The 24,214-nt window shown below is 40.9% G+C and overlaps 2 protein-coding genes across 5 annotated transcripts in view; one reads left to right on the top strand and one right to left on the bottom strand.

Moving 5' to 3' along the window:
* Positions 1-22,632, top strand: part of LOC133572173 (hyaluronan and proteoglycan link protein 3-like) — a 45,208-nt gene extending 22,576 nt beyond the window's left edge. Inside the window, exons 6-7 of one of the 2 annotated variants that reach the window (XR_009810499.2) lie at positions 21,866-21,922; positions 22,498-22,632. The gene's annotated coding sequence lies outside the window, so the exon portion shown is untranslated. Of the gene's footprint in view, positions 1-2,278; positions 2,455-4,996; positions 5,504-21,865; positions 21,923-22,497 lie in introns of those variants that run through there. The other variant, XR_009810497.2, reaches the window with a different exon arrangement.
* acanb (aggrecan b) lies at positions 1,183-17,868 on the bottom strand. Of its 3 annotated transcripts, XM_061924945.2 has the most exons (19): positions 17,767-17,866; positions 9,668-9,746; positions 8,172-8,555; positions 7,854-8,028; positions 7,605-7,732; positions 7,222-7,515; positions 6,908-7,102; positions 6,623-6,797; positions 6,423-6,550; positions 5,623-5,916; positions 5,433-5,540; positions 5,236-5,343; positions 4,530-5,111; positions 3,837-4,460; positions 3,591-3,749; positions 3,156-3,238; positions 2,917-3,061; positions 2,631-2,813; positions 1,183-2,382 (listed from the first exon to the last, which is right to left on the bottom strand). In XM_061924945.2, the coding sequence occupies exons 2-19, from the start codon at positions 9,738-9,740 to the stop codon at positions 2,285-2,287; spliced, it is 3,936 nt and encodes a 1,311-aa protein (XP_061780929.2). In that variant the 5' UTR covers positions 9,741-9,746; positions 17,767-17,866; the 3' UTR covers positions 1,183-2,284. The 3 variants fall into 3 exon arrangements, with proteins under 3 accessions (XP_061780929.2, XP_061780928.2, XP_061780927.2); XM_061924944.2 differs by having other exon boundaries at positions 1,183-2,379; positions 3,837-5,111; positions 17,767-17,868; XM_061924943.2 differs by having other exon boundaries at positions 3,837-5,111; positions 17,767-17,865.
* Positions 22,633-24,214: the final 1,582 nt, after the last annotated feature.

Here is a 24,214-nt window from a genome sequence, read left to right as displayed (position 1 = left end):
TAAAAGAAGCGGTCTACTTTCCAGACAAAAGTTATGTTTTCTTTGAAACAAACATGTTTTTACCATCCTCCTTGTTGACTTGTAGCAATAATTGGACACAAAGACACGTTTGATTCCAGGTTTTATTTGGTGCAGCACAGTACAGCACACTGTTTGCTCATGCATGGAAACAGAAACAACAGTTTCTCCTCACATTTAGGTTTTTATTACCTGTATTTTATTGGGCTTGTGTTTTTATTTTTAATAAAATTCATTGTAAGTTTACTTGACATATTTGTTGTTTAAGTCCTACACATCTTCACATTCTGTTTTCTTTTATAAAAACACTTTTTGCTTGATATAAATACATTTTACTTGGCTACTTTACATTGTGACAACATAAACCAAGCATAAATTCACGTTATCTGTTTGCGTTCACAATATTTTGCTTTCTTTGTGTTTGTGTGCTTGTGTGGGGTCTGATAGTTTGCACTCTCGTGCAAACAGGAACATGTTTTAAAACACCAAAGATGGACATCGTTTTCTCTCTCAGAGTCATCCGATAGCATGGACTCCCTGTAACTGGCTGGCTTTTTCGACTAAAAACACGATTCTTTGTTCTACTTTGTTCAACTAAACTCTACAGGTTGATTAAGGATTAAATAAACGGTAAGCTTGCTGTAAGTTACTGACAGATCCTGCTGTTCACACAGTTTTAGAGTCCAATATTTACAGTGAGTCCCGTGCGTTAAGCCAGCGACGGGTCTCAGCTAACAGTCACTATTTCTCCATTTTTGTATTCACAGACTAACGCAAACCAATAGATTCATTGTCGCAGCTTCAGCTTCAGTGTTTGTAACAAAAATATGATCAGGTAATGTGTGTACGTATGTCAACATCGGAGTCTATTGCATCATAGAACGTGTGTTTTTTCGTAACCTTTAAAGACAACCTGCCAATCTGCACACAATTTGTGTGCGAAGACAATTTAGCGTCTGAGAGCTAATGAATGTAGTATGGTTTTGGAAACATTAAAGGCAATTTGTTGTCTTTTTGATGTAACTTACGTAAACACTGAAGACAAGTTAGTCTTCAGTTAATCTAACGTACGTTTATTTGTAAACCTAGAAGGCAGTTTTGAGTATTGGATGAGCCTAATGTAAGCTTTTGGGAACATCAAAGAAAATTGAGAGTTTGATTTCGAGTAACGAAAGTTTTTTCAGAAACGAAGATCATTTCTAGGTTTTGGATTCAATTAACATATATAAACTTTGAAGTCAATTTTGGAGTCTTTGATTATTTTAACATAAGTGTTTTCCTAAACCTCAAAGAAAATGTAGTGTTAAAGAAAGGTACATATTTTGGTCAAAATTTATGGCAAGTTAGCGTTTTTAATCAACCGATCGTACATCTTTTTGAGGGTCTTCAAACTTGACATACAGGTTTGTGTAAACAATTATTTTTTTTTGCAATCAGCAAACTTAACGTTGAAAACACGTCAAGAGTCATGAATTAACGTAACTGTTTACGTTTTTGTACACCCTGAAGACAATTTCCAGTAACGTACGTTTATTCCCGAAACAAAGAGTTTTGGAACAGAGTCATTAATAAATGTATTGTTTTCGTAAACCTCAAAGAAAATGCAGTGTTAAAGGTACATCTTTTGGTAAAGTTTTAAGACAATTTAGCATTTTTAATCAACCTATCTTATGTCTTTTTAGAGTCTTCAATCAAACTTGTCGTACAGGTTTTCGTAATCAAATAATTTTTAAAGCGTTCAGCAACATTAACTTTGAAACCTAAGTTTTTGCAATCGTCGAAGACATTTCTGAGTCTTCAGTGTCCACTTTAGAGTTGTTTGTTCATAATCGATTCTAATTTGTTCTCACCAAGGGGATGGAATGAAAAAGCTGCATCTCAATATTATTACAATTGAATCAAAACCTGTATTTGATGAGAGTGGGATTGTAGATTTGAATAGCGAGTCACAGTCGTCGTCACTGGAGAACAAGCACAAACACAGATCTAGAAATAAAGGTTATGCTAACACTCTGAGCCATCAATACCACTCATATTGACTTTTTGTTTATTAAATAAATCCTATTTCTCCTGTGGTACTTGTGCATGGAGCACTGCTCTAAATTAGACTCTATAAATAACATCTTCTAAATGTGCTTTCCTGTTTGTATTTACACTGGATGAGAAGGCGCGACGGGGGAGATGCAATCAGTTTTGGTCGGGCATTAGCATTGATGTCCATTGAGGGGTCCTTTATGTGAATCTCACTTGTGCTTTTCAGTCCCGCTCAGAGCGTCTTCCTGTACTGCTGTGGTCTGATGACTGCTTTACTTCTGCTGCTCCTCGCTGACCTTTTGTGTAGCCTGTTGCTGTTGGCGTCACCTGCTGGAAGAAGGAGGGAAGCGCACACTGGTGATGTCATACGTACTGATGATGTCCCGCAGGCAAGGATTCTCGGTAACTAATTGTGCATAAATCCTCGACCATATTTAGCGATATCAAGATACGATACAATATACGTGCAGCCCAGCAATATGCGGTGCCACAACTGTCTTTTACAGTATGACCATAAGTACACTTAATAATCCAACATTTCGACAACGTTGCGCCAATGAAAATCCGCCAAAACTCACTTTCTGTACATTCCACTTGCGGCTTCTCCCACTCCCCGTTCTCCATGCAACGTATGACAGGAAGGTGGCGCTGCGTGTAGCCCGCTTGACACTGGTATCGCACTTTGGTGTTGACCAGGTAGCGCACTCGAGTGACGCCCATCGGTGCCCCGTGTTCCACCTCAGGGGGTGCGCCGCAGCCCACTGGCAGAAAGGGAAAAAAATAAGATGAAATCGGAACTAAAGTCCTTGATTTGGGAAGTAGTTTTGTTAACAGCAACTAGAGTCCATCCAACTTAGTTCCTACCGGGCTGAGTCTTGCAGGAGAAGGGAAGATAGTAGTTGCATGGAACGTCATTCCACTGGCCTCCCTCATGTCCGATCATTACCACGCAGTCCTCGCCGGAGTTGAAGTAGTTATCAGGTTGGTTGGGCCTCCAGTTCTCGTATGTCTATGGATGTTATGAATGATGCAATTGTAATTAGAGCGTAAAAAGTGAACAGCCGTAAACACGTAAGAAACAAGCATCAGTCTATCCAACTCACCAGAGGACTGCCGTCTGTCCAGTGGAATTCATTCTGAACATCTTTGTCATTGAGACCAATCCACTCGTAGTCCTGACCTTTAGCTGTGGACAAAACAGAGACATTTTAAACCCTGGGACCATCTGAAGCTTCTTCTACACATATTCTGTTTATATCCCTTTCTACGTTTCCTTAGGTGCGGACTAGACAACCACTGACATTAGCATCTGGTCAATTTGAAGGCGCCAAAACAATGATTTTAAGGGTTTGGGAAGTATCTGGAGAGAATTCCTCTTGACAGGTTTGGTTAATTTATTGTGCGATTCCTCTGATAATGTGCTTCATTTGATTAGGATCTGAATGCAAACTTTCTATGAGGGCTCCAGGGCTAACAAGTCCGACTCTGTAATACACAACAGGACCCCCTAAGTTGTTTTATAAAATGGTGTCACTTACAGTTGAGAAACTGCTGCTCCTCCTCAGATGTGATGCTGACTAAGTGGGCGTTGAGCTCCTGGCAACGCTGCTCAGCTTCTGACCAGGTGTGTCTGTCCGCAAAGTGGAGGTAACAGCTTCCCATGAACCCCAACCAGCCCTCTGGACAACCTTGCACAGCTGAAGAAAAGAAACATTTTGAATTAGAAAACTATGAAGATCGATTATCTGGGTTTTTTTATGCTTCAAGTAACCTAAATCACATACCCTCTTCTACTGCTGGTTGCTCCACCACAGCAGGGGTTTCCAGTGAAGCTGTGGGTGCTGTTGTCGGACTGATGTTGACAGGGTCTGGAGTTAAAATAAGGATTTTTGACTCCTCCACCTCTGCGTCATGTCCTGATTGACCAGTGTAGTCTGGGTAGGTCATGGTAGATCCAGGGGGTAGGGCTATAGAAAGCCCAGAAGTTGACGAAGTGTCACTGCCTGAGCTATGAATGTGGACTCCAGATCCGCTTCCCTGGCCACTTATTTCTACTACGCCTCGGCCCTCTTCAGGATGGTGTTCTTCCAGTGGAGTAATAGTAACTTCCTTTATCCTATCGTCTGTTAGAAAGATGATGTCACCATCCGTCTGAAAAGGTTGGCCAGAGGCAGAACCGCTGCTGGAAGCACTAGATGAAAAACCACTTGGAAAGCCACTGGGGAAGCCTGATGCAAAGGGATGATATCCAGACAACTCCTGCTCTCCTGATGGTTGTGCTGTTAGGTCAATGGCACGAGTGTCTGTAAAGATGATGCCAGAGAATCCACTGATGTCTGACCCAGACATGCCTCCTGATCCTGACATCCCTCCTGATCCAGACATACCTCTTGATCCAGACATACCTCCTGATCCAAACATATCAGCAGATCCATAAATGTCACCTGATCCAGACAGACTTCCAGATCCGGACATACCTCCTGATCCGGACATTCCTGAAGCCCACAACACACCGCTTCCCAACTCTTGCTCAGTGAGGGTTGGGTTCAACAGCTCTTCCTCTTTTCCATCCAGTATGTTGATCAGTATGTCACCACCGCTGCCGCTCATGTCTCCACTGCCACTGGCAGAACCTGATCCAGATGCGACAAAGCCAGATCCAGCTCCTGAAGCAACAGAGCCAGACCCAGATCCGAATTCAACAAAGCCAGATCCGGATCCTGATGCAACAAGGCCAGATCCAAATCCTGATGAAATGAAACCAGATCCAGATCCTGATGCAACAAAACCAGATCCCGATCCTGATGCAACAAATCCAGATCCAGACCCAGATGCACTGGAAGGCTCTCCTGATGTGAAGATGACTGCACTTCCCCCTTCTGCTTCATGTGGCTCACCAGAGGCAGAATTATCTCCTGATAAAATGTCTGTGTGTCCACTAAAGGTTACATCTACTCCTGAACCAGAAGCTCCGCTCCCGCTGATGGTGCTGGACGCCCCTGAGATATCGCCACTGGCCGAATGATCACCTGATCCGGAACCAGAACCATCAACAGGGACTGTTGTTCAAGATGCAGACAAAAATATATTAGAGATTTGGTACTATTTTTGAAATTTTAAATGACAAGACAAACACCTTCAGGACCGAGTTTATGCCTATGCTGTTAAATCCAAAGCTCTTACCGGTAGGAACTGTTAGTTGTGTTGAGGTGTTTGTCTTCTGGATAATCTCTTCTATGTCTGTGATGTTTAGAGTGGTTTCAGTGTCATTGTAGCCCACAGTAGATTCAACTAAAAGACAAACACAACAAGGGGTAACGTAAACAACCTCAACTGATTAAAGAAATAAACAATTATAGACACGAGGTGTATAATCCTACTAGTAGGAATGGAGTGATCAACTGCAACTGTTGTCTTGTTGATAACATCTGTCGTCAGTAACAGGTCATAAATGGTGTCATTGTCAGTGTCAACTATGATTCTTTCAGCTGTAAAACACAGAATCCAAAGACAGAAGAGTGAAGTTGGGATAGTTCATGTTAATTTGACCACGGAACTGCAAGCATCTACCTTTGAAACAGTAGGCGTCGTAACGCGAATGCTCATCAGGAAAGCCTGTCTGGTTGGGAAAGGCGTAAATGATGTGCACGCCCACCTGGCTGCCCCCACAGTGAGATCTGGGGATTGTTATTGGATAGCGGACACTGCGGTCCATCAACCAGCCTGGGCGACACTTATCCAGGCCTTGGTTCCAAGCGGCAAACAGCTGTCCAGTCGTGGCCAGCGTGGTGTTGAGGTTTTCACAGTGCTGCACGGCCTCCTCGTAGGAAAAGCTGTCATAGTCGCTGGTAAAGAAGACCTCACCTTGATTGAGAGTATTGAATAGTTTAAATGCCATCCATCCATCCATCCATCTTCTTCCGCTTATCCGAGGTCGGGTCGCGGGGGCAGCAGCCTAAGCAGGGAAACCCAGACTTCCCTCTCCCCAGCCACTTCGTCCAGCTCTTCCTGTGGGACCCCGAGGCGTTCCCAGGCCAGCCGGGAGACATAGTCTTCCCAACGTGTCCTGGGTCTTCCCCGCGGCCTCCTACCGGTCGGACGTGCCCTAAACACCTCCCTAGGGAGGCGTTCGGGTGGCATCCTGACCAAATGCCCGAACCACCTCATCTGGCTCCTCTCGATGTGGAGGAGCAGCGGCTTTACTTTGAGCTCCTCCCGGATGGCAGAGCTTCTCACCCTATCTCTAAGGGAGAGCCCCGCCACCCGGCGGAGGAAACTCATTTCAGCCGCTTGTACCCGTGATCTTGTTTAAATGCATGATGCTTAAATGTAAATTTGTAATGTGAACATTAGTATGAGGCCTTCCTGACCTTGGAGACGTTCCACATAACAAAATACGTCGTAGCGCTCGGAGTCTGGCCTCAGGCCGTATGATCTGACTCCTGGATGGTGCAGCAGGTTTCCAGCACAGTTATCTCGGGGTGATACGATGGGATACCTAACAAGATTTATAGTTTTTAATAAGGCCTCAGTCTATAAATTCTGAGCTGTAGACCTGTCCTTAACGCACCTTACAGTGTGGTCACCAAGCCAACCAGCATCACATTGGTGCAGGCCTTTCTCAAAGGCAGCTTGCAGCTGCTGGGGGCTAGCAATGACTGCTCCAATGCTCTTGCAGGCCTGTTGGGCCTCCAGAAAAGTCAGCGTGTACCGGCCAGTAATTGGTCGGTAGTGGAACACGACACCTATAAGTGAAGAAAGAGAAACTGAGGTTTAACAGACTCTCTGGCTGCAATATTATGGTAATGGTTGATGGCTCTTTAGGATTTTTTCAGTAGAGTTCCGAAGAGTTTACCAGTGGGAGCCATGGCGGAGTCAGTGAATGGAGGGGCGACGGGCTGTGAGATGAGAATGTCCACACCTCCATGCTTGATCTCCTGACCCCCAGGCACAGTAGTGAGGCCTGGATAAAGTCCAGGGGCTGGAGTTATGCTTATGATGTCCGGGAAAGGTGTGGTTCTTCCAGGAACTGCAGTCTCTTCGTCACTACCTGTGGTTGAGACAAGATTGCATTTGATTTTCATTCTCCTTTCCCCCAGAGATTCATTAGCACACGGGCTATGGCAATCATGCACCAGGCACTATGAACATAAAAAATTAAGCACGTACTTTGAAAGCAGATAGCATCATAACGAGAATCTGCAAAGGGGTATCCTGTCTGGTTTGGGAAGAGGTATACGGTTCTGACTCCCAGAAGCCCCCCTCCACACTGAGGCCTTGCAATGTTGATGGGATAACGTACACTCCTGTCTCCCAACCATCCTGCGTTGCACACGTCCATGCCGGATTTCCAGGCCAGGTAAAGCTCTCCAGTGTTGGCAAGCCTGGCACCCAGTTTGGTGCACTGGTCGCCGGCTTCGTAAAAGGTGAACTTTTCTACCGACATGGAGTAAAAGACTCTGCCTGGGAGGAGAAATACAGTTGATGTTATACCAGTGGCAACCACAGTATTCTGAAGGGTCAGGTGGTGTGCATCCTGTCAATAAATGTACCTGACATCTTTTCTGCAAAACAGTAGACATCGTAAGTCTCATTGACGTCTCTTACTCCATAGGTTCTCACACCAGGGAAGTTATCCTTGTCTCCGTAGCATTCCTCCCGGGGCTCATGGATTGGGTACCTCAAAAGGACAAGACACAAGAGAGTTGGTACCTGGACTTGGAAGAGGGCTTTTAATGTCTTTTCGGGATATTTAGAAGCCACAAGTTTTTGGTAGAACGGACTTGGCCTATGAATATTACCTGACAGTCTGATCAGACAGCCATCCAGCATCACATTGGTGGTATCCATCATCATAAGCCGCCTGCAGTTGGGCTGGGGTGGCGATGGTGGCGCTGTTTTGAATGCAAGCAGCCTTGGCCTTCTCAAAGCTGAGAGTGTACCGGGTGGTTATAGCACGGTAGTGGAACACAATACCTGTAAGTCAGACAGGCAAGAATTGAGATTGATTATTTTCATCTTCAGCCCACCATTATTTCACTGTGCAGGACAGTTTATGTGATACACTTTAGACCCTGATTCGCCGGAAAAATGTAAATCTACAACTTGGGATGACATACCCTGAACCTGGATGTCCACCGTGTCGTAGTTGTCCTCGATCCCGTGCATCACCTCGCAGCGGTAGGTGCCTGAGTCTTTTGACCTCAGCTCTGTTACCTCCAGGCTGGCGTCGGTAGGCACCAGCGGGTAATTGACCATCGTGACTCTGTCCAGATACTCAATGTCCACCTGAACTTTGCCCTCCGATGCTACCAAGATTGTGCTGACTTTCTCTTTGGTGACAAAAGTCCATTTGATGCGGTGGGAGAGCGGAGCGATCGTCGGGGCGCCGGGGTCGCTGACGGTGTTGTCCTGGAAGTAGCAAGGCACCACTACCTTGCCACCCAGCAGGGGGCGCAGCTGCATCTCTAGTGGGATACTGACACGTAATGTTCCATCCGTGTCTGACAGAAAGACAGGTCACGGTTAATTCGTTTGGTAAGGATTCATTCCTTACATTATTTTTCCTTAAAGACTTAGCACAATTGAATTCTACATTTGGTAAATGTTCCCCTGATGTACAGTTGTTTTAAATTTATGGTTAGGAACTTTGCTAACTTACAACATTTAGACTTGGCTAATGCAGACCAATGCCTCCCAGGAAATTGGCTCATGGCATAAAACCATTATTATCATAGAAAATGAACATTTGAATTTGAATTCATTTACAGAGGCATTTCGGTGAATACTTTTGTAGATTGGTCATCACTTCACACAGGATGTCTTTCTTAATTTCTTAGAAATATTGATAATAATTTACAATTGATAAAAACCCCAATTCAAAATCCCATAAAAAATGTTTTCAGTGTCTTAAAGTTGTTAACTACTGGTTCACGCTTCAATCAAAAAATAAACTGAAAAAACTTCTTGAGCTTTTAGTTGCTGTCTTTGTATTAACTGAAATCCTGAACTCAAATAATCTGTTACGTCTAGGCATTGTAGCAGTGTTCAGGACCTCAAGATGCAGAGACTCGAGGCAACATCAACGTAAGAATGTTTTTTATTTCTAAACTAAAGCCAAAACAAGCTGTGCATGCAATTAGCAAATGAAACGCAAATTTTTAGCACCAACGTAACTCTTCACAAAAATCCAGCACCCACCAAAGAGTGAGGCTGGCTTATAAAGCTCTCTGAGTAGCAATCAGAAGCAGGTGAGTCTCCTGGTCACTAATCAAAGACAGGTGAGGAGAATGGCGCTGAGGAACAGTGATGAAATTACTGCAGGCAGACACACAGGAATTTAAACTAAAATAGGAGCGCAAAACAGGAAATAAACCCAGAACACAGGAAATGCACTCGCACAAGACATGACCTGTGGCCACTTTATTCTAATTTAATGAGTTTTCATCGTTCACCTAAAAGACGTGTTCAAGAGTCTTAAATTGTCCGTGAACATCACATCTCCTCCAGGCAAAGAATGGAGTCCTCTGAATAAGTAATAGTGCACTTGCAATAGTTTGAATATTTGTTATTGAGAGTCACGTTGTTTTGGTCAGTATGTATATATTTGACGTACCATCCTGGTGTTGGAATGTAGTTGTTGCCAAGATGAAGGGCAAAGACGTACACAGCAGAAGTAGGGAAGTCATCTTCACCTAAAAACATGTAAAAATTAGAAAACCTGTGCAAGAACAACAAAGACAACAACTTGGAGCTTTTGTGTACATTTACATTCCCTGTTATTCGGGATGTATTTCACATTTACTCAGGGAGTATTGTAGCGTCTATGATGTCATTCAGGCTCTCTCTAAAGAACGAACGCCTGTGTCGCCGAGTACAGGAAATGTCTTAAGTGCCTCAAATAAGAAGAGGGCGACGTACGGTTCAGTCAGCTTGAATGCTTTTCCACATTTTTATCTCACCTCTACAAAGGAAACTGGTCTAAAATGTTTGACTGTATGTATAAAATGTGTTATTAAAGTCAACAAGCTCAGGGGCCGCATAGAGGAAAATCTATTCCCACCTCGGCCGGACGGGTAACATCATGGCATAGTAACCTAAAAATACCACTACGACAACTCCAGATCGTTTTCTTTGGTATTTTTTCCGCCCAAGGTAGAACAAGCACATCCTGAAAATGTACGTATCACAAATAATCCTCTTGAGAAAACACTTCTGAGGAAAAATTGGTGCAGTTTCAAAAACACCATGAAGAGCACAATAAACTTAGACTATGTCTCAGTGTATCTACAAAGCAATTAAACTTGAAGTCACAGTCCACCTCGGATTGAACAAAAATCAAGCATGAATAAAAACGCTTCTATGTATCATATACCTCATTTGTCATTTCACTTTCTTTAAATTGGCACAGAAGACAATAATTTTCACAGAACTGTATCAATGTGCAGTGTTTAATGCCGCATTTTAAGTGCGAGTTACCATTTTTGTATTCACTCCTGGTTGTTTTACGTTAGGTTGAGGGGGAGGAGTGGCAGCCCCGCTTTACCGTGTACCTCTTACTTGGTATACTTGCTCGGTATAAACTATTTGCTTGCCCAACAGAACTGCTATTGCGACATCTAGTGGACACATTCAGAACAGCAGTTTCTTTCATTTGAAAATGTAGCTCATTTTTACACTTGGCAAACTCAAATCGCGGGGCCTGATCCGACCCGCGGACCGCATGTTCGACATCCCTGATTTATAGGGTAGATCTTATTATTTGCCTCTATACACCACTGCAGCGGATGTCATATAAAACTGTTATGTGATAGTGCAGTCCTTCGCAAATAATTGAGCCACCCAAGGGGAACATGCTTTACCAGTATCATGCATTATTATGCTTCAAACCCCACTCACAAAGAGCTGTGCACTACAAAACTTGCTCATTGTAACCACTAATCCTGACTTCCTCATTTTTATTTAAAAAAAATTAGCACAAATTGTTTTACTCATTTTCGTTTTGTAGGTTAAAGGGTTTTATATATTGTGCTACTGTCATCCTAATGTGGCTGATGCAGTTTGAAGTCATTATTATTTATTTAGTTTATTAATATACATTTTTCAGTATCAAACGGTTCAATTCGGTCAAAAAATGTTTATAGTTTAAATAAGATTATATATTTTTTAAATTTCAGGCAAATTGATGCACTTGAAATCTTTTCTTTTCTAGACTAAAAAACAATGTTAATATTGATATTGTTAATTGTAAGTTACAACGTTATGCAGAGGTGTCCTTACAACAATTTTATGGACTAATGATACCATTTATTTATTTATTTTTGTGTCCTGTCCAGTTACTCAGGCAAATCATATTGTTGATGTTGATGCCCATATGTTGATGTAGAAGCCTGTATTAAATGATACTATTTATAGTCGCGGGGGAGAGTCAGTGGTGTGCGAAATGTTTTTTTCTTACTGGGGCTCAAGAGATATAATAATTAAGAAGCACTGTCAAAAGTGTAACAGGAAAAACTTTGTTTTTCTTTGCATATAATCTATGTTTTGAGTGTATTTCAAGTATTTCATACTGGTGGCGGGGCAACAGAAAATAATTAAGAAGCACTCTCAAAGTGAAACAGAAAAAAACTTATTTTTTTGCATGTAACCTCTGTTTTGAGTGTATTTAAAGTATTTGGACATTTGATTTGAAATTATTTTATTTTTACTTATTATAATAACTGCGACCTGTCCAGAGTGTACGCCGCCTTCCGCCCGATTGTAGCTGAGATAAGCTCCAGCGCCCCCCGCGACCCCGAAGGGAATAAGCGGTAGAAAATGGATGGATGGATATAATAACTAGAGATGTCCGATAATATCGGGCTGCCGATATTATCAGCCGATAAATGCTTTAAAATGTAATATCGGAAATTATCGGTATCGGTTCGGAAATGATCGGTATTGGTTTCAAAAAGTTAAATGTATGACTTTTTAAAACGCCGCTGTACGTAGTGGTACACGGACGTAGGGAGAAGTACAGAGCGTCAATAAACCTTAAAGGCACTGCTTTTGCGTGCCGGTCCAGTCACATAATGCCTACGGCTTTTCACACACACAAGTGAATGCAATTCATACTTGGTCAACAGCCATACAGATCACACTGAGGGTGGCCGTATAAACAACTTTAACACTGTTACAAATATGCGCCACACTGTGAACCCACACCAAACAAGAATGACAAACACATTTCGGGAGAACATCCGCACCGTAACACAACATTAACACAACAGAACAAATACCCAGAACCCCTTGCAGCACTAACTCTTCCGGGACACTACAATATACACCCCCCGCTACCCCCCCCCCCCCCCCCCCCACACCTCAACTCCGCCCACCTCAACCTCCTCATGCTGTCCCAAATTCCAAGCTGCTGTTTTGAGGCATGTTAAAAAAAAATGCACTTTGTGACTTCAATAATAAATATGGCAGTGCCATGTTGGCATTTCTTTCTATAACTTGAGTTGATTTATTTTGGAAAACCTTGTTACATTGTTTAGTGCATCCAACGGGGCATCACAACAAAATTAGGCATAATAATGTGTTAATTCCAAGACTGTATATATCGGTATCGGTTGATATCGGAATCGGTAATTAAGAGTTGGACAACATCGCAATATCGGATATCGGCAAAAAAGCCATTATCAGACATCTCTAATAAAAACTTAAAAAATTAATATTTGGCTATGCGTGAAATGCATTTTTTTGAATATTTATAATAGGTAGTCATGTGCCGTCTATATTGTTTTATTTATTTAACTGCCTTTTTCAACCTAAGTCAACAAGACAGATGAGACTTTTTGTGTATATTTTCTGTGTGTCTAAGGCACTGAGAAAACATAAATGGTCGTTAGCATGGTGGCGGCACCGTATGGATGCATGTATTTCTTCTTTCTTCTCTTAATAGCCATTTAGCCAAACGTACACAAACATCAGTCGTCGTCATTCAATGCTGCATTCACCGACTCCAAACCACATCAGGGGAGACGCGATTACCGCATGGCTTATTTTATCTCCACGTTCCACAGCGCTGACGTGCGGAATAGTTCCCTACTGAGGCCTCCTTGTGCTGTAGGACACGCCCACTCGCAGGGCGTACATCCGACACAAGAGCTCGCAGTGACAAATTGTGTCCACAGGTGGGCAGTCTGCTGGAACATGAGTCAAAGTGACGCAGCAATAAAAAGGATGAAGTTGTTTGCTGTTAGTCCCGTCATAGAGTGGGAACACTGTCGGAGCAATATTTGCCGACAGGGAGGGAACGTTTTCTTGGAAACATCACACAGTGCGAGGAGACGGTCCAAAAAAGCGTGGACCAGTGACGTCGTGTGCAACGTGCTGACCCGATGTTGTCCTCTTCTTATTTTTAGGGACGACTTTCCACCTACTGCAGTTTTTTTTTTTTTTACCTGACAACATTTTCAGTTGTCCTAAAAATACTTTCCAACAAGGCACAATGAAACTTCTTTTTGGGTTTTTCACCCCTCCTCCGAGTTGGAGACGTAAACGGTGAGGAGTACATAAGAGAAGCAAAGAGGTCTCTCCAATAATAAACACAAAGTCAACACCTGGTCTGAATGGCTCATTAGGCTAAAAAGGAAATGGATGCTTTTTCCCCTTTTGGAATCCAGGCTGGGTTCATTAAAAGCAAACAACGACATTTCAAGTCAAAATTGTTACGTCGAGTGGACGTAGTTATTTAACCCACCGAGACGATGTGTAAATATAGGAAATTAATCTGCAATCAGTAATGCAAAAAAACAAATAATTACCTGATGAAAGTGGTCAAGTTGTGTAAATAAAATCAGAACGTTCCGAGAAAAAATAAAACTTTTTTACAACTGTTATTTTTGGTTCACAATTACTTTTCAACTTATTTCTAATGAAATTAAGAAGAATTTTTGTGACTGTATTCTCGTAACTTTGTGTAAGGTTTCCTTACAAAATTACAAGTGTTTTTGAAACGTTACGACTCTATCCGCTAATTTGGGAACTTTTTGTCTCACAAAATTCAGACGTTATTGTTGCAAAATCACCACTCTATGACCCGCACTGCATTGCGACTTTACTCTTGTAACCTTCCAACATTATTCTGTTTTCCTCATAAATTGACATGTTTAGCCCTGTAATATTACTATTGACATCTCCTAACTTTGGAAAAATGTTTAACATAAAATTCAAATTTTTTTCCAGTAACTTTGCGCCCACCAAAACACATCTTATGACTTTGCCATTATTTTCATCACAGATTTACAACTTTCTTGTAATTTTGCTCCTATATTCTTGTAACTTTGTGTGTTTGTGACTCACGACCCTACTACAATATTGTTGTAACATTGCATCTTTTTTCATAACAACTTTGTTCCCCAGCTATGTTACTTTTATACAACAAAATGAAAAAAAAGTGAATGCTCAAAACATTTCACCTTGTGACTTTGTAACTTTTTTCATCATTAAATAAAAATGTTAACATTCTTAAAACAGTACAACTTTATTCTTATGACTTTGCGCTGCTTTTCATGATAAAATTATAACTTTATTTAAACTTTGTTCCTCGTGAAATTCTGACTTTTCTCTGACAAATATGCAACTTTATTTGTAACTTTTTACCTGTGACATAATTACCCTTTATTATTGTACTCCTCTGACTTTTATTGTAACAAAAGTATGAATTTATTCCCGTAGTTTGGCATATTTTTACTCTAAAAAAATTATGACTTTATTTCTGTTAAATAACGACTTTATTCTCGAAACTTTGCTTCATTTTTTCTGACAAAATTACAAAGTGTTTTACGACTTTATTCTCTAATTTTGCGACTTTTTGCCTCACAAATTCAGACTTTATTGCTGCAAAATCTGTTTCGCTTGCAACTTTATTCCTGTCACCGTTTTACATTATATTTGAAACATTTTTCCTCATAAAATTACGTTAAGCCTTGTACCATTACAACTTAATTCTCCTGTTTTCCATTAACTTCCAATTTTATTCTTTCAACTTTGCTCCCATTTCCTGAACAAAATTATAACCTATCATAACTTTGCCATTTTTTTCTGTTTTCCACACAAGATGTCGACTTCATTCTCGTAACTTTGAAACTTCTTTTCCTCTCACGTAATTATAACATTATTATCAACATTTAGACTAAGAATCAGCTTTATTGGCCAAGTATGTTTAACACACAAGAAATTTGACTTGGTAGACTGTGCTCTCTATGTTCAGTGTAAGAAATAAAACAAAAACGCAACATCGTAACATAATTGGAACTTTTTTCTTGTAATTTTGCATCTTTTTTCTTTAAAAAAAATTATGACCTATTTTGTAACATTACGACTTTATTCTCCTAACTTTTAGTCGTTTTCCTCATTGCATTTGTATTTTTTCCTCACAAAATTAAAACTTTATCCTCTGAATTTGAGAATTTTTGCTTCACAAAATTCCGACTGCATTGTTGCAAAATCACGTTCTAATTTTTGCAACAGTATTCTCGTAACTTATTTTCCTCATAAAATGACAAGGTTATCCCTGTAATGTTACAACTTAATCCCCTTCACTTTTTTCCATGAACTTCCGATTTTGTTCTTATAACTTTGCTCCCATTTTCCTGAATAAATTACAACTTCTCGTAACTTTGCCATTTTTTTCTTTTTTCCTTTGCAAAATTTCGACGTTATTCTCCTAACGTTGAAACTTTTTACACTTTCACATAATTATAACATTATACTCGTACACTTCTGACTTGTATCAAAACGGAATTATGACTTTATTCTTGTAGCTTTGCAAAAAATCCGACTTTATTTCTGTAATATTACGACTTTATTTCCCTCACTGTTTTCCATGAACTTACGATTTTATTCTCATAACTTTGCTCCAATTTCCTTAACAAAATTACAGTTTTTCATTACATTTCCATTTTTTCTGTTTTCCTCGCAAAATGTTGACGTGATTCTCGTAACTTTTGAACTTTTCTTTCCCCTCTCACTTAATTATAACTTTGTCAGTGTACTATTCTGACTTTTATCGTAACAAAATTATGACTTTACTCTTGTAGTTTTGCAAAAAATAAAATACCACTTCATTTTTGTAACATTACGACTTATTTCCATGAATTTCTGATTTTATTCTTTATTTTATTCTTAACTTTGCTCCCATTTCCTTAACACAATTTTATCACAAAAATGATGACTCCATTCTTGTAGTTTTGCATTTATTTTCCCTAAAAAAAATCCAACTTTATTTCTGTAACATTACAACTTTATTCCATTAACTTTTAGATTTTGCCCCTCATTGTGAACCTTAATGTTGTACAATTCAAACTTTACTCTCATAAGCTTGTGTTTTTCCCTCACACAATTCCAACAATATTCTCTATTGTCTGAGGATGATTAAAGTAACGCGGCACTGTAAAGAACCCTCAAGCCTCATTGTTTAGCCCATTTAGGCACTGCAGATACAGTACATGTCGAACCTAAGAAAAGTCTTGGGGTAAAACAATATGTGATTAAAACTATTTAATCTCTTTAAGAAGAATATTTATTTAAAACGTATACTAACGATGGACTTTCTTCCTACAGTGTGTTCATTCATTGGGGGGGTTGGGGCGGGGGCTGCTCCCCTCTCCGGTCACTGTGGTATGTTCCGCTCTTGGCCAATGAGGCCCTGGTTTGTTCCTGCTTACGGACAGGGGCAGGGCTTTTTGGGAGGGGTGCGATCCTGCCAAGGTAAACACAGGGCGGGCATCCAGAGAGGGGACGCACCCCCACCGCCAACCCCTCAAACCCTCTGCCCCCACCAACCACCCCCACTTCCACAAACCCTCCCGAGTGACAGAACAGAGTGGACATTGATATGAACACACATAGAGCAACACTCACAGATCAGCCAGGTGGACGTGTGGCAGCGCACGTATGATACTATAGGAAAGGTGTGTGTGTGTGAGAGACATACTGTAAGGCTTATGTTTGAGAACACACACCATCTTGTACAGTGAAACAAGACATGGATAGGAAAAACACACAGGTGGTTAAAGGTGCACCACATATTCCACATTCCCAAGGATGAGCGCATCATACTGTATGTAGCAACACACACACACACCAATTACTGTACTTTAGTATTAGCTTATCCTTCATATTTTGTCGTGAAGTAGCCATTTGCCCCAAAAAAGTCTTTTTTGGACCTCACATCCCCGAATTGTAATTCTCAAAAGGAACCCAAGGAGCCAGTTGTCACCATAGCAACGGGACGTCGCCCCGATGGCAAACATTACAAGACTGCTAAGGTGCTGTGCACAAAAAGTTTTCAGTTTTCAGTCGGATGTCGGTGGAGTAAAATCAAGAATGTCGCGTATTGATTATTGGCACCAAACAAAGCAGTCACTGATTGGATTTTTTTTTACCTGGCATAAACTGTGTAGTCATCTAAAATATTCGTAAAATCATACTAGCCAAACATACGTCGGTACAACAATTTCACTACTTTTACCATCAATTACCAAGTTTTTAGACTTGCAGAAAAGTGCACATAATCCAAAGCGTGAGCTATTACCTATACTAGCACTTCCGGCATTCAATCTAGTCACAATTTAAAACCTTAAAAAAATGACTTTAAACCAAGAGGTGAGCAGTCCAATACCAGCACAAAATGAGCCTTTCTTCCCAGGTATTGAGTGGCAAACGTACCGTTATGATGCTCTGCAAGCTCCCGGTGCCAGCGACTGTGGGGGCCTCTGGCTGCTGCCTGTGTAGGAGAGCAGAAAGGAGCTTTATTCAAACGCTACCACACATTTAGATGCTGGAAAAGAGGAGGGAGGGAAGGAGGAGGGGGTGGAGGAAAGGATGATGGTGAGGGAGACGTACTCCTTGAGGTCAAGCTCACTGCATTTTTAGTATACCAAACTGTACATTCAATCATGCTACATTAGGGATATTGCATTTCTCATCCATTGTAGTCTCAAAGGTGCCATGATAGTGTTTAAAAGTGCTTTACTTTCTGTCCGTCGCACTGTTATTGCTGGATATCTAATGCTAAGGAGACTCCAGATACAGTGTGTCTCACTCTCTAATGCAGTGTTTTTCAACCTTTTCTGAGCCAAGGCACATTTTTTTCATTGAAAAAAATCTCAAGGCACACCACCAGCAGAAAACATAAAAAAAAATGAAACTCAGAAGCCGATATTGATAATAAAAAGTTGCTCTCGCAATTGTTGGATATGAATTCAAACCATAACCAACCATGCATCACTATAGCTCTTGTCTCAAATTAGGTCTACTGTCACGACCTGTCACATCACGCCGTGACTTATTTGGAGTTTGTTGGTGTTTTCCTGTGTGTAGTGTTTTAGTTCTTGTCTTGCGCTCATATTTTGTTGTAGGTTGTCATTTTATGTACGGATGTACTTTGTGGATGCCGTCTGCTGCTCCACACGCTGTAAGTATGCAGATACCTGCCATCTCCCAAGGCCTTTGAGCAGCAGCTGAGGATGTGTTCTAATGATCCTCTTTTCTAACAGCTGGCACACAGGTGCGTCTATCAGGCCCCAGGTGAACAGGTTAGCAGGGCTTAGGAGGACATCATAAACTGACTGGACCAAGAACTTAAACTGGTGTGGCTCCGCTTTCCAGAGTTCGGTCCAGGTGATCTTGCGGCCAGCTATGTGCTCCCACTTGGTGCAAGCCCCTAATGAATAATATACATGGTGTTTATCTCTAGCTGTATCTTAGGACCAACAATAGTAATTACATACCAGTGGTCTCACTGGTCTTCTCTCATTACAATTACATTTTTTGTAGTTCTGTCCGTCGCATTTGCATCAAATGACTTAACTCTGTACAAGTCCCTTCTTTATGTTTTATGCATGTAACTTAGTATCAAAAACCAAACGCATCAAACATTCTTATTTGCAGGAACGTCAAAAGAAAAATACTACATTTCATCATCATTGGCATCAGTTTCCAAAATTTGACCGAACACTTCCCACTTGACCTCCTGGTTTTCGAACCTAAGGAAGTCACACCAGTCCTTCACAAATGATTTTGCTCTTCCACAGGTACCAAGACGATGTGGCGTCATACATCCCTATTGAGAACCCTCGTTGGGGTTTGACCCTTGCGTTCACCTCGCTTCTGAGATGCGATATATTTTGTAGCTTGGGGAAATCCTGACTTGACGCTGATGACGCGGGCTAATTTGTACTGCCCTTTTAGGGCACTTTGGTCATCTACCCAAACAATGTTCCCCAACTGTGATGTTTTGTTCTTTAGTGAGTCAGTTGCGTCTCACAAAGAGGTTAAGACCGGGGAGTTGACACCATTTTACTAGAACTTGTTGACCTCTGCTTTGAAGAATTTAAGTCTTTTGTAAGGGTATCCTTCGAACTTGAATTCATCAGAGTTCCTTTGGGGACTGATTGCCCCTAGTAGAAGGATGTTAGGACTGATGTACTCTTTGCATTCTTCTCGGCTCTGTACCCTCGCATCAATGGGTCTCTGGTTAGCAAGATTGGTCGACATGAAGAGAAAAGTTTGACATTTTTCCCAAGTCAGGACTCCCACATCACCAAAGTTAGCAAGGGCTTGTTTTAATATTTTGATTGCAGCTTCTGCTGCTCCATTTCTGTTGGGTGAGTTTGCAGAATGAAGTTTCCAAGACCATTCTGTTTTGTTCTACTCAGCTTCTTCTTATAAATGGATATTGGATGTTTTAATAGAAGCCAAATGGCGAGCAATACATTTATTTTGCAATATATTTTGTGGAAAAAAATGGATCACAAAAAAACAGCTGAACCAATCCTCAATCAGAGTGCCCAATCTGGTAACGTTCTAAAAGTGCTTTGCAGTGTCTATCTTTCTGTGTAGCTACCATTCACATGTCATTTCTTGACTGGCAGTAAAACTACCAATCAAATCATCTTAATTTTTAGCAAGAGTTGTGTACCAAACAAGAACTGTTGTCTCTATAGTTTACAATAATGTGAAATAACACTGTTTTGTCATGTTGTTGTGTTTTCTAAAATGTTGTCTTTTGTGAAATATTGAGCTTTGCCCTTCAGGCCACTACTAAGAAGAAGAAAAGTCGAAGAAAAAAGGCTTGTTGTTGGGACCTAATTAAAGACTCACCATTTTGTTGTGTCTCAAACACCAGCGAGTTGTTTCCTCTTCATCCGCAACAATAGGAGATTGAATTAAATACCTAAAAGGTATCAGGAGCAAAATACTTATTAACATTTAGAACGGGAAGCTAATACATACAAAAGCAGTGTGCACAGATAACAATCACCCTTACACTATTTAAAGATTTATTAGGTGTGTTCTGTTTACTTACCTCAAAAGAGAATCTTAGCAATACCAGCCTTTAATCTATACTTTCAAGTGAAACAAAAGCACAGAAACAAAAAGTGTTCTTTGTGGTCATTTTAACTCCGAATGCATTGATAAATAATAGGTTCAGCACACTCAATGCTTGTCATTTAAATTTGTTCAACTGAATGTGACTAAATTCACTCAAAAGCTGCCATAACAAAAACATAATGTCAAAACTCTGCATGTACAAACATTCAAAGTAAATCCCTGTTTGCAATGTCAAAATCCGGCAGTCTCCTCTTCAAATTGTTTGACCCAAATCATGAATGTTTTGCATCTCCTCGACAATGTTCTCGATTGTGGAAGATTGTATTAGAAACTGCCCTTAGAATTTCTTTTAGGATAAGAAGACATTTCTGAGAAAAAGATCACTGAAATCCTCAGATATATTCACATCAACTTTTATCTGTGCCTGCCTCATACACTTAAGACCAAAGTCATGCGATTCGGTTTGAATAGATGACGACTGGGCTCATTCTTTGTATAAGTCACCAATACCAGTATCTGGAAAATGCCTGTGTTTCTGAGACACCTGAGCTGTAATTCAGGATTTTAACTCGAAAGTATTTGTACAACCTTTCACTGGACATCTCACAACACAGCCTTCTGCAACATGTTCCTTCAAGTGTGCTATTAAATGTTCCGTATCTGTTAAATAGCTGCTTGCAACCAGTTCCAGCACGGAGGGGAACTGCACTTTTTGGGGGAATTTTGCCTATAGTTCACAATCATTATGAGTGACAAGAACACGTGTCTTTTTTTATTTATTAAGATTTTAAGATTCACACACTCGGACCAATTTAGTGTTGCCAATCAACCTATCCCCAGGTGCATGTTTTTGGCGGTGGGAGGAAACCGGAGTACCCGAGTGTGAATGTTGTCTGTCTATCTGTGTTGGCCCTGTGATGAGGTGGCGACTTGTCCAGGGTGTACCCCGCCTTCCACCCGAATGCAGCTGAGATAGGCTCCAGCACCCCCCGCGACCCCAAAAAGGGACAAGCGGTAGAAAATCGGTGGATGGAAGATTGGAAGATGCGGCTAATGGTAGTCACTGTTGTCACCGACAAAGCCATCTAAGACAACTTCAAAACACTCCATCTATGCTTTGTATACACACCCTGCAAGTCTTTATATAATGTAGTAACAGACACATTATAACAATATATATGTACAATATTTACCATATTTTGATCATTTTAATAATTTCCGGGGCTGACTTCTTCCACGCATTGATTTCTGTTTCCATAACAGCGCATGTCCGACTTCTAGTGTGTTCCTACTTCCGGATACAAAACGCTTGAGTGTCAGACTTGGTAGCAAACAATGAGACGACTATTTTTGGCACAGGATTGAAGAAATGAGGATTCACAACCTTATCTGTTTGAAGCTGAATAATCAAAGGATTAACTTTTACTTCTAGACGCGAGCACAAAGAAGAGGGTGCAACCTTGGAGCAGACGGAAGCCGATTGAGGGAGGTGAGGTGAAATCAACTCGAAGCTGCAAATGTGGAATTTGGAGACAGGCTATTGCAACATAAATGGCGTGCTTACCCAAAATTAACCAGGAAAAATGTCCTTGGGCAGCTGGACCAAAGAGACAACTGTCCATTGAATGAGTCACATTTTATTATTGATCATGCTACACGCAGCACGTTGTGCGTGTTATTACAACTACAGTGTCTTGCTAGCTGAGTACAAACAAAACATTAAATGTGGGCCAATACTTTACAGATACTGTAATATGATTGGTCATGTTTTTCAGTCCGTACAAATTAGTGTTCTATCACAGTGTTGTGCATTACAAACTCAAACGTGTTTTGTGCTGACATAGAAGCTATCTTATCTCTTGCCGTAGTTAGCTTCTTTGGCCAAAACCCTTGCACGCCCGCCACACCGATGTGTTGGTACGCTAGAAAGAGAATTCCTCAGTGTTCGCTCTTACAATAACAATGTCGCTACAGCTTGGTCATTATCGGTACACAGGTTAAGGAACTTAGTAAAGTATTGGTTGTCACGGTGCATGCGCAATCACTCATGCCTTCTGCTGCAAGCTCGGCTGGCACCTCCGCTGGAAGCGTACCGGGACACGCCCCAGCTCGCTCTGGCCGCATCGCGCCGGCAAAGCTGCAGGCAATCAGTAATCTGCGCACCTGGGACGAATGAAGACAGACAGCATAAAGTTGTTTTCAGTAAGCAGGCTACCTTTATTTCTTCTTTTGTCAATTTTGTATGTATGTGGCCTCATACAGACCGCAATGCTTGTTCTACAATCTAAGTTTTTATTTTATTAACTTCCGTTCCTTGTAACACATCCGTTTTTTCACAGCCCCATCCTGTATTTGCAGTCCCACCTTCAAAATAAAAATCAGCAACAGGTAACAACCCACTTTGTCTTTTTTATAACTATTACCTTTCCCTTTTCCATCGCCCTTAACTTAACTAACTCCTTACTAACGTTCTTTAAATGGTTTACTTAGTTAGTTCTATGTTGGTCCTACACAACTTTTGCAGACCGAAGGTCTCATTTTGAAACTGTGGGATGAAGTTAAGAAGGAGGTATTCCAGCGTGCGAAAACGGGAGCCCCCACCAGCATGAGAACACCAATCTGTAGCCGCAGTTGAAATTCTTTGTCAGCTTTAACTTTACGTCTGCCGTCACAGAGGCTGTTCAAGCACCACACATGTGCAAAGGGCATGCATAGCGAGATGCTAACATAGCTTTCTTCTGTTGACTCCAGCCAAAGGAATAAGTACATTCACGTTTAGCTACTCTGCATCGTTTTACCACAAAATGAAATACTACGGACTAAATTGTCAAAGTTGGGACCCGATCACTCAACAATATTACTTTTTGTCCACATACAGCAGAGGTCAGTAGAAATAAGTTCCCTGGGGGCTTAGTTACACTTATATTAGTATGTTTTTCCTTGAAAACAACATTTTATACAATAAAAAATACCATATACAGTATTTAACTTCTTTCTGTAGAAATTAATGTATGATTTTTCTGAATGGTTAACAGTCCTATGCTGTAAATTCAAATGTATTGTACAATCTGCAAATTCTTTAATTTAGACGTAATAATATTGTACATTTTAGAGTATTTGCATGATTGTGACATTTCGGTATTTGCAAATGCATTTTACAATTGTTTGCTAATTTTACAATAAAGTCATGTGTTTTCTACATAATATAACCATAGTATTTAAGATTGTCTACTGTTTCTTGGTTTACAGAAATCCACTGCATTTACTACTGTGATAAACTATTTTTTATTTGACTGTTTACTGGGTACTAGGTTAAGTGGCGCCTAGTACCCATTGACCACCGCTACATTTTTCCGAGTTTGGTGACCTGTCTTGAATTGTTTCCCCTTACGGGAGGTATTTCTTGTAGTTCTTTCAGAATTTCAATTGTGATGGTTGAAGTATTTTCATTGCTTCCCAAGACTCTGAAAATCTCTTCTCCAGTAGAGTAGGGCGCTAATCTCAGGTCTTTTATTATCTTTTCGTCTATGCTGTCTACGATTTGTATCTTCATTACTTTGGCTGATCCATGCGGATTTCCTTGTTTTTGAAGGGATTCCTAATCATTCTTCCATCTGTAGTAGTCTATGTTGCAGCCATGGAATGTAGGTAGACAAATTGCTTTGATATTTACAGGATGGGTTTTTGGTAGAGGTTTTTGGCTTCCTCTAACGGGCAGTGTTCCCTTGCCTGTGACGAGATAAATTTGCCTTCTCCTAATTCATCTTTTCTCCAGCCACGT

This window comes from Nerophis lumbriciformis, linkage group LG29, assembly GCF_033978685.3.
Source record: "Nerophis lumbriciformis linkage group LG29, RoL_Nlum_v2.1, whole genome shotgun sequence".
Classification (NCBI taxonomy): Eukaryota; Metazoa; Chordata; class Actinopteri; order Syngnathiformes; family Syngnathidae; genus Nerophis; species Nerophis lumbriciformis.
Note: the sequence above shows the minus strand (reverse complement) of the source record. Positions and strands in the feature narration are given on the sequence as shown.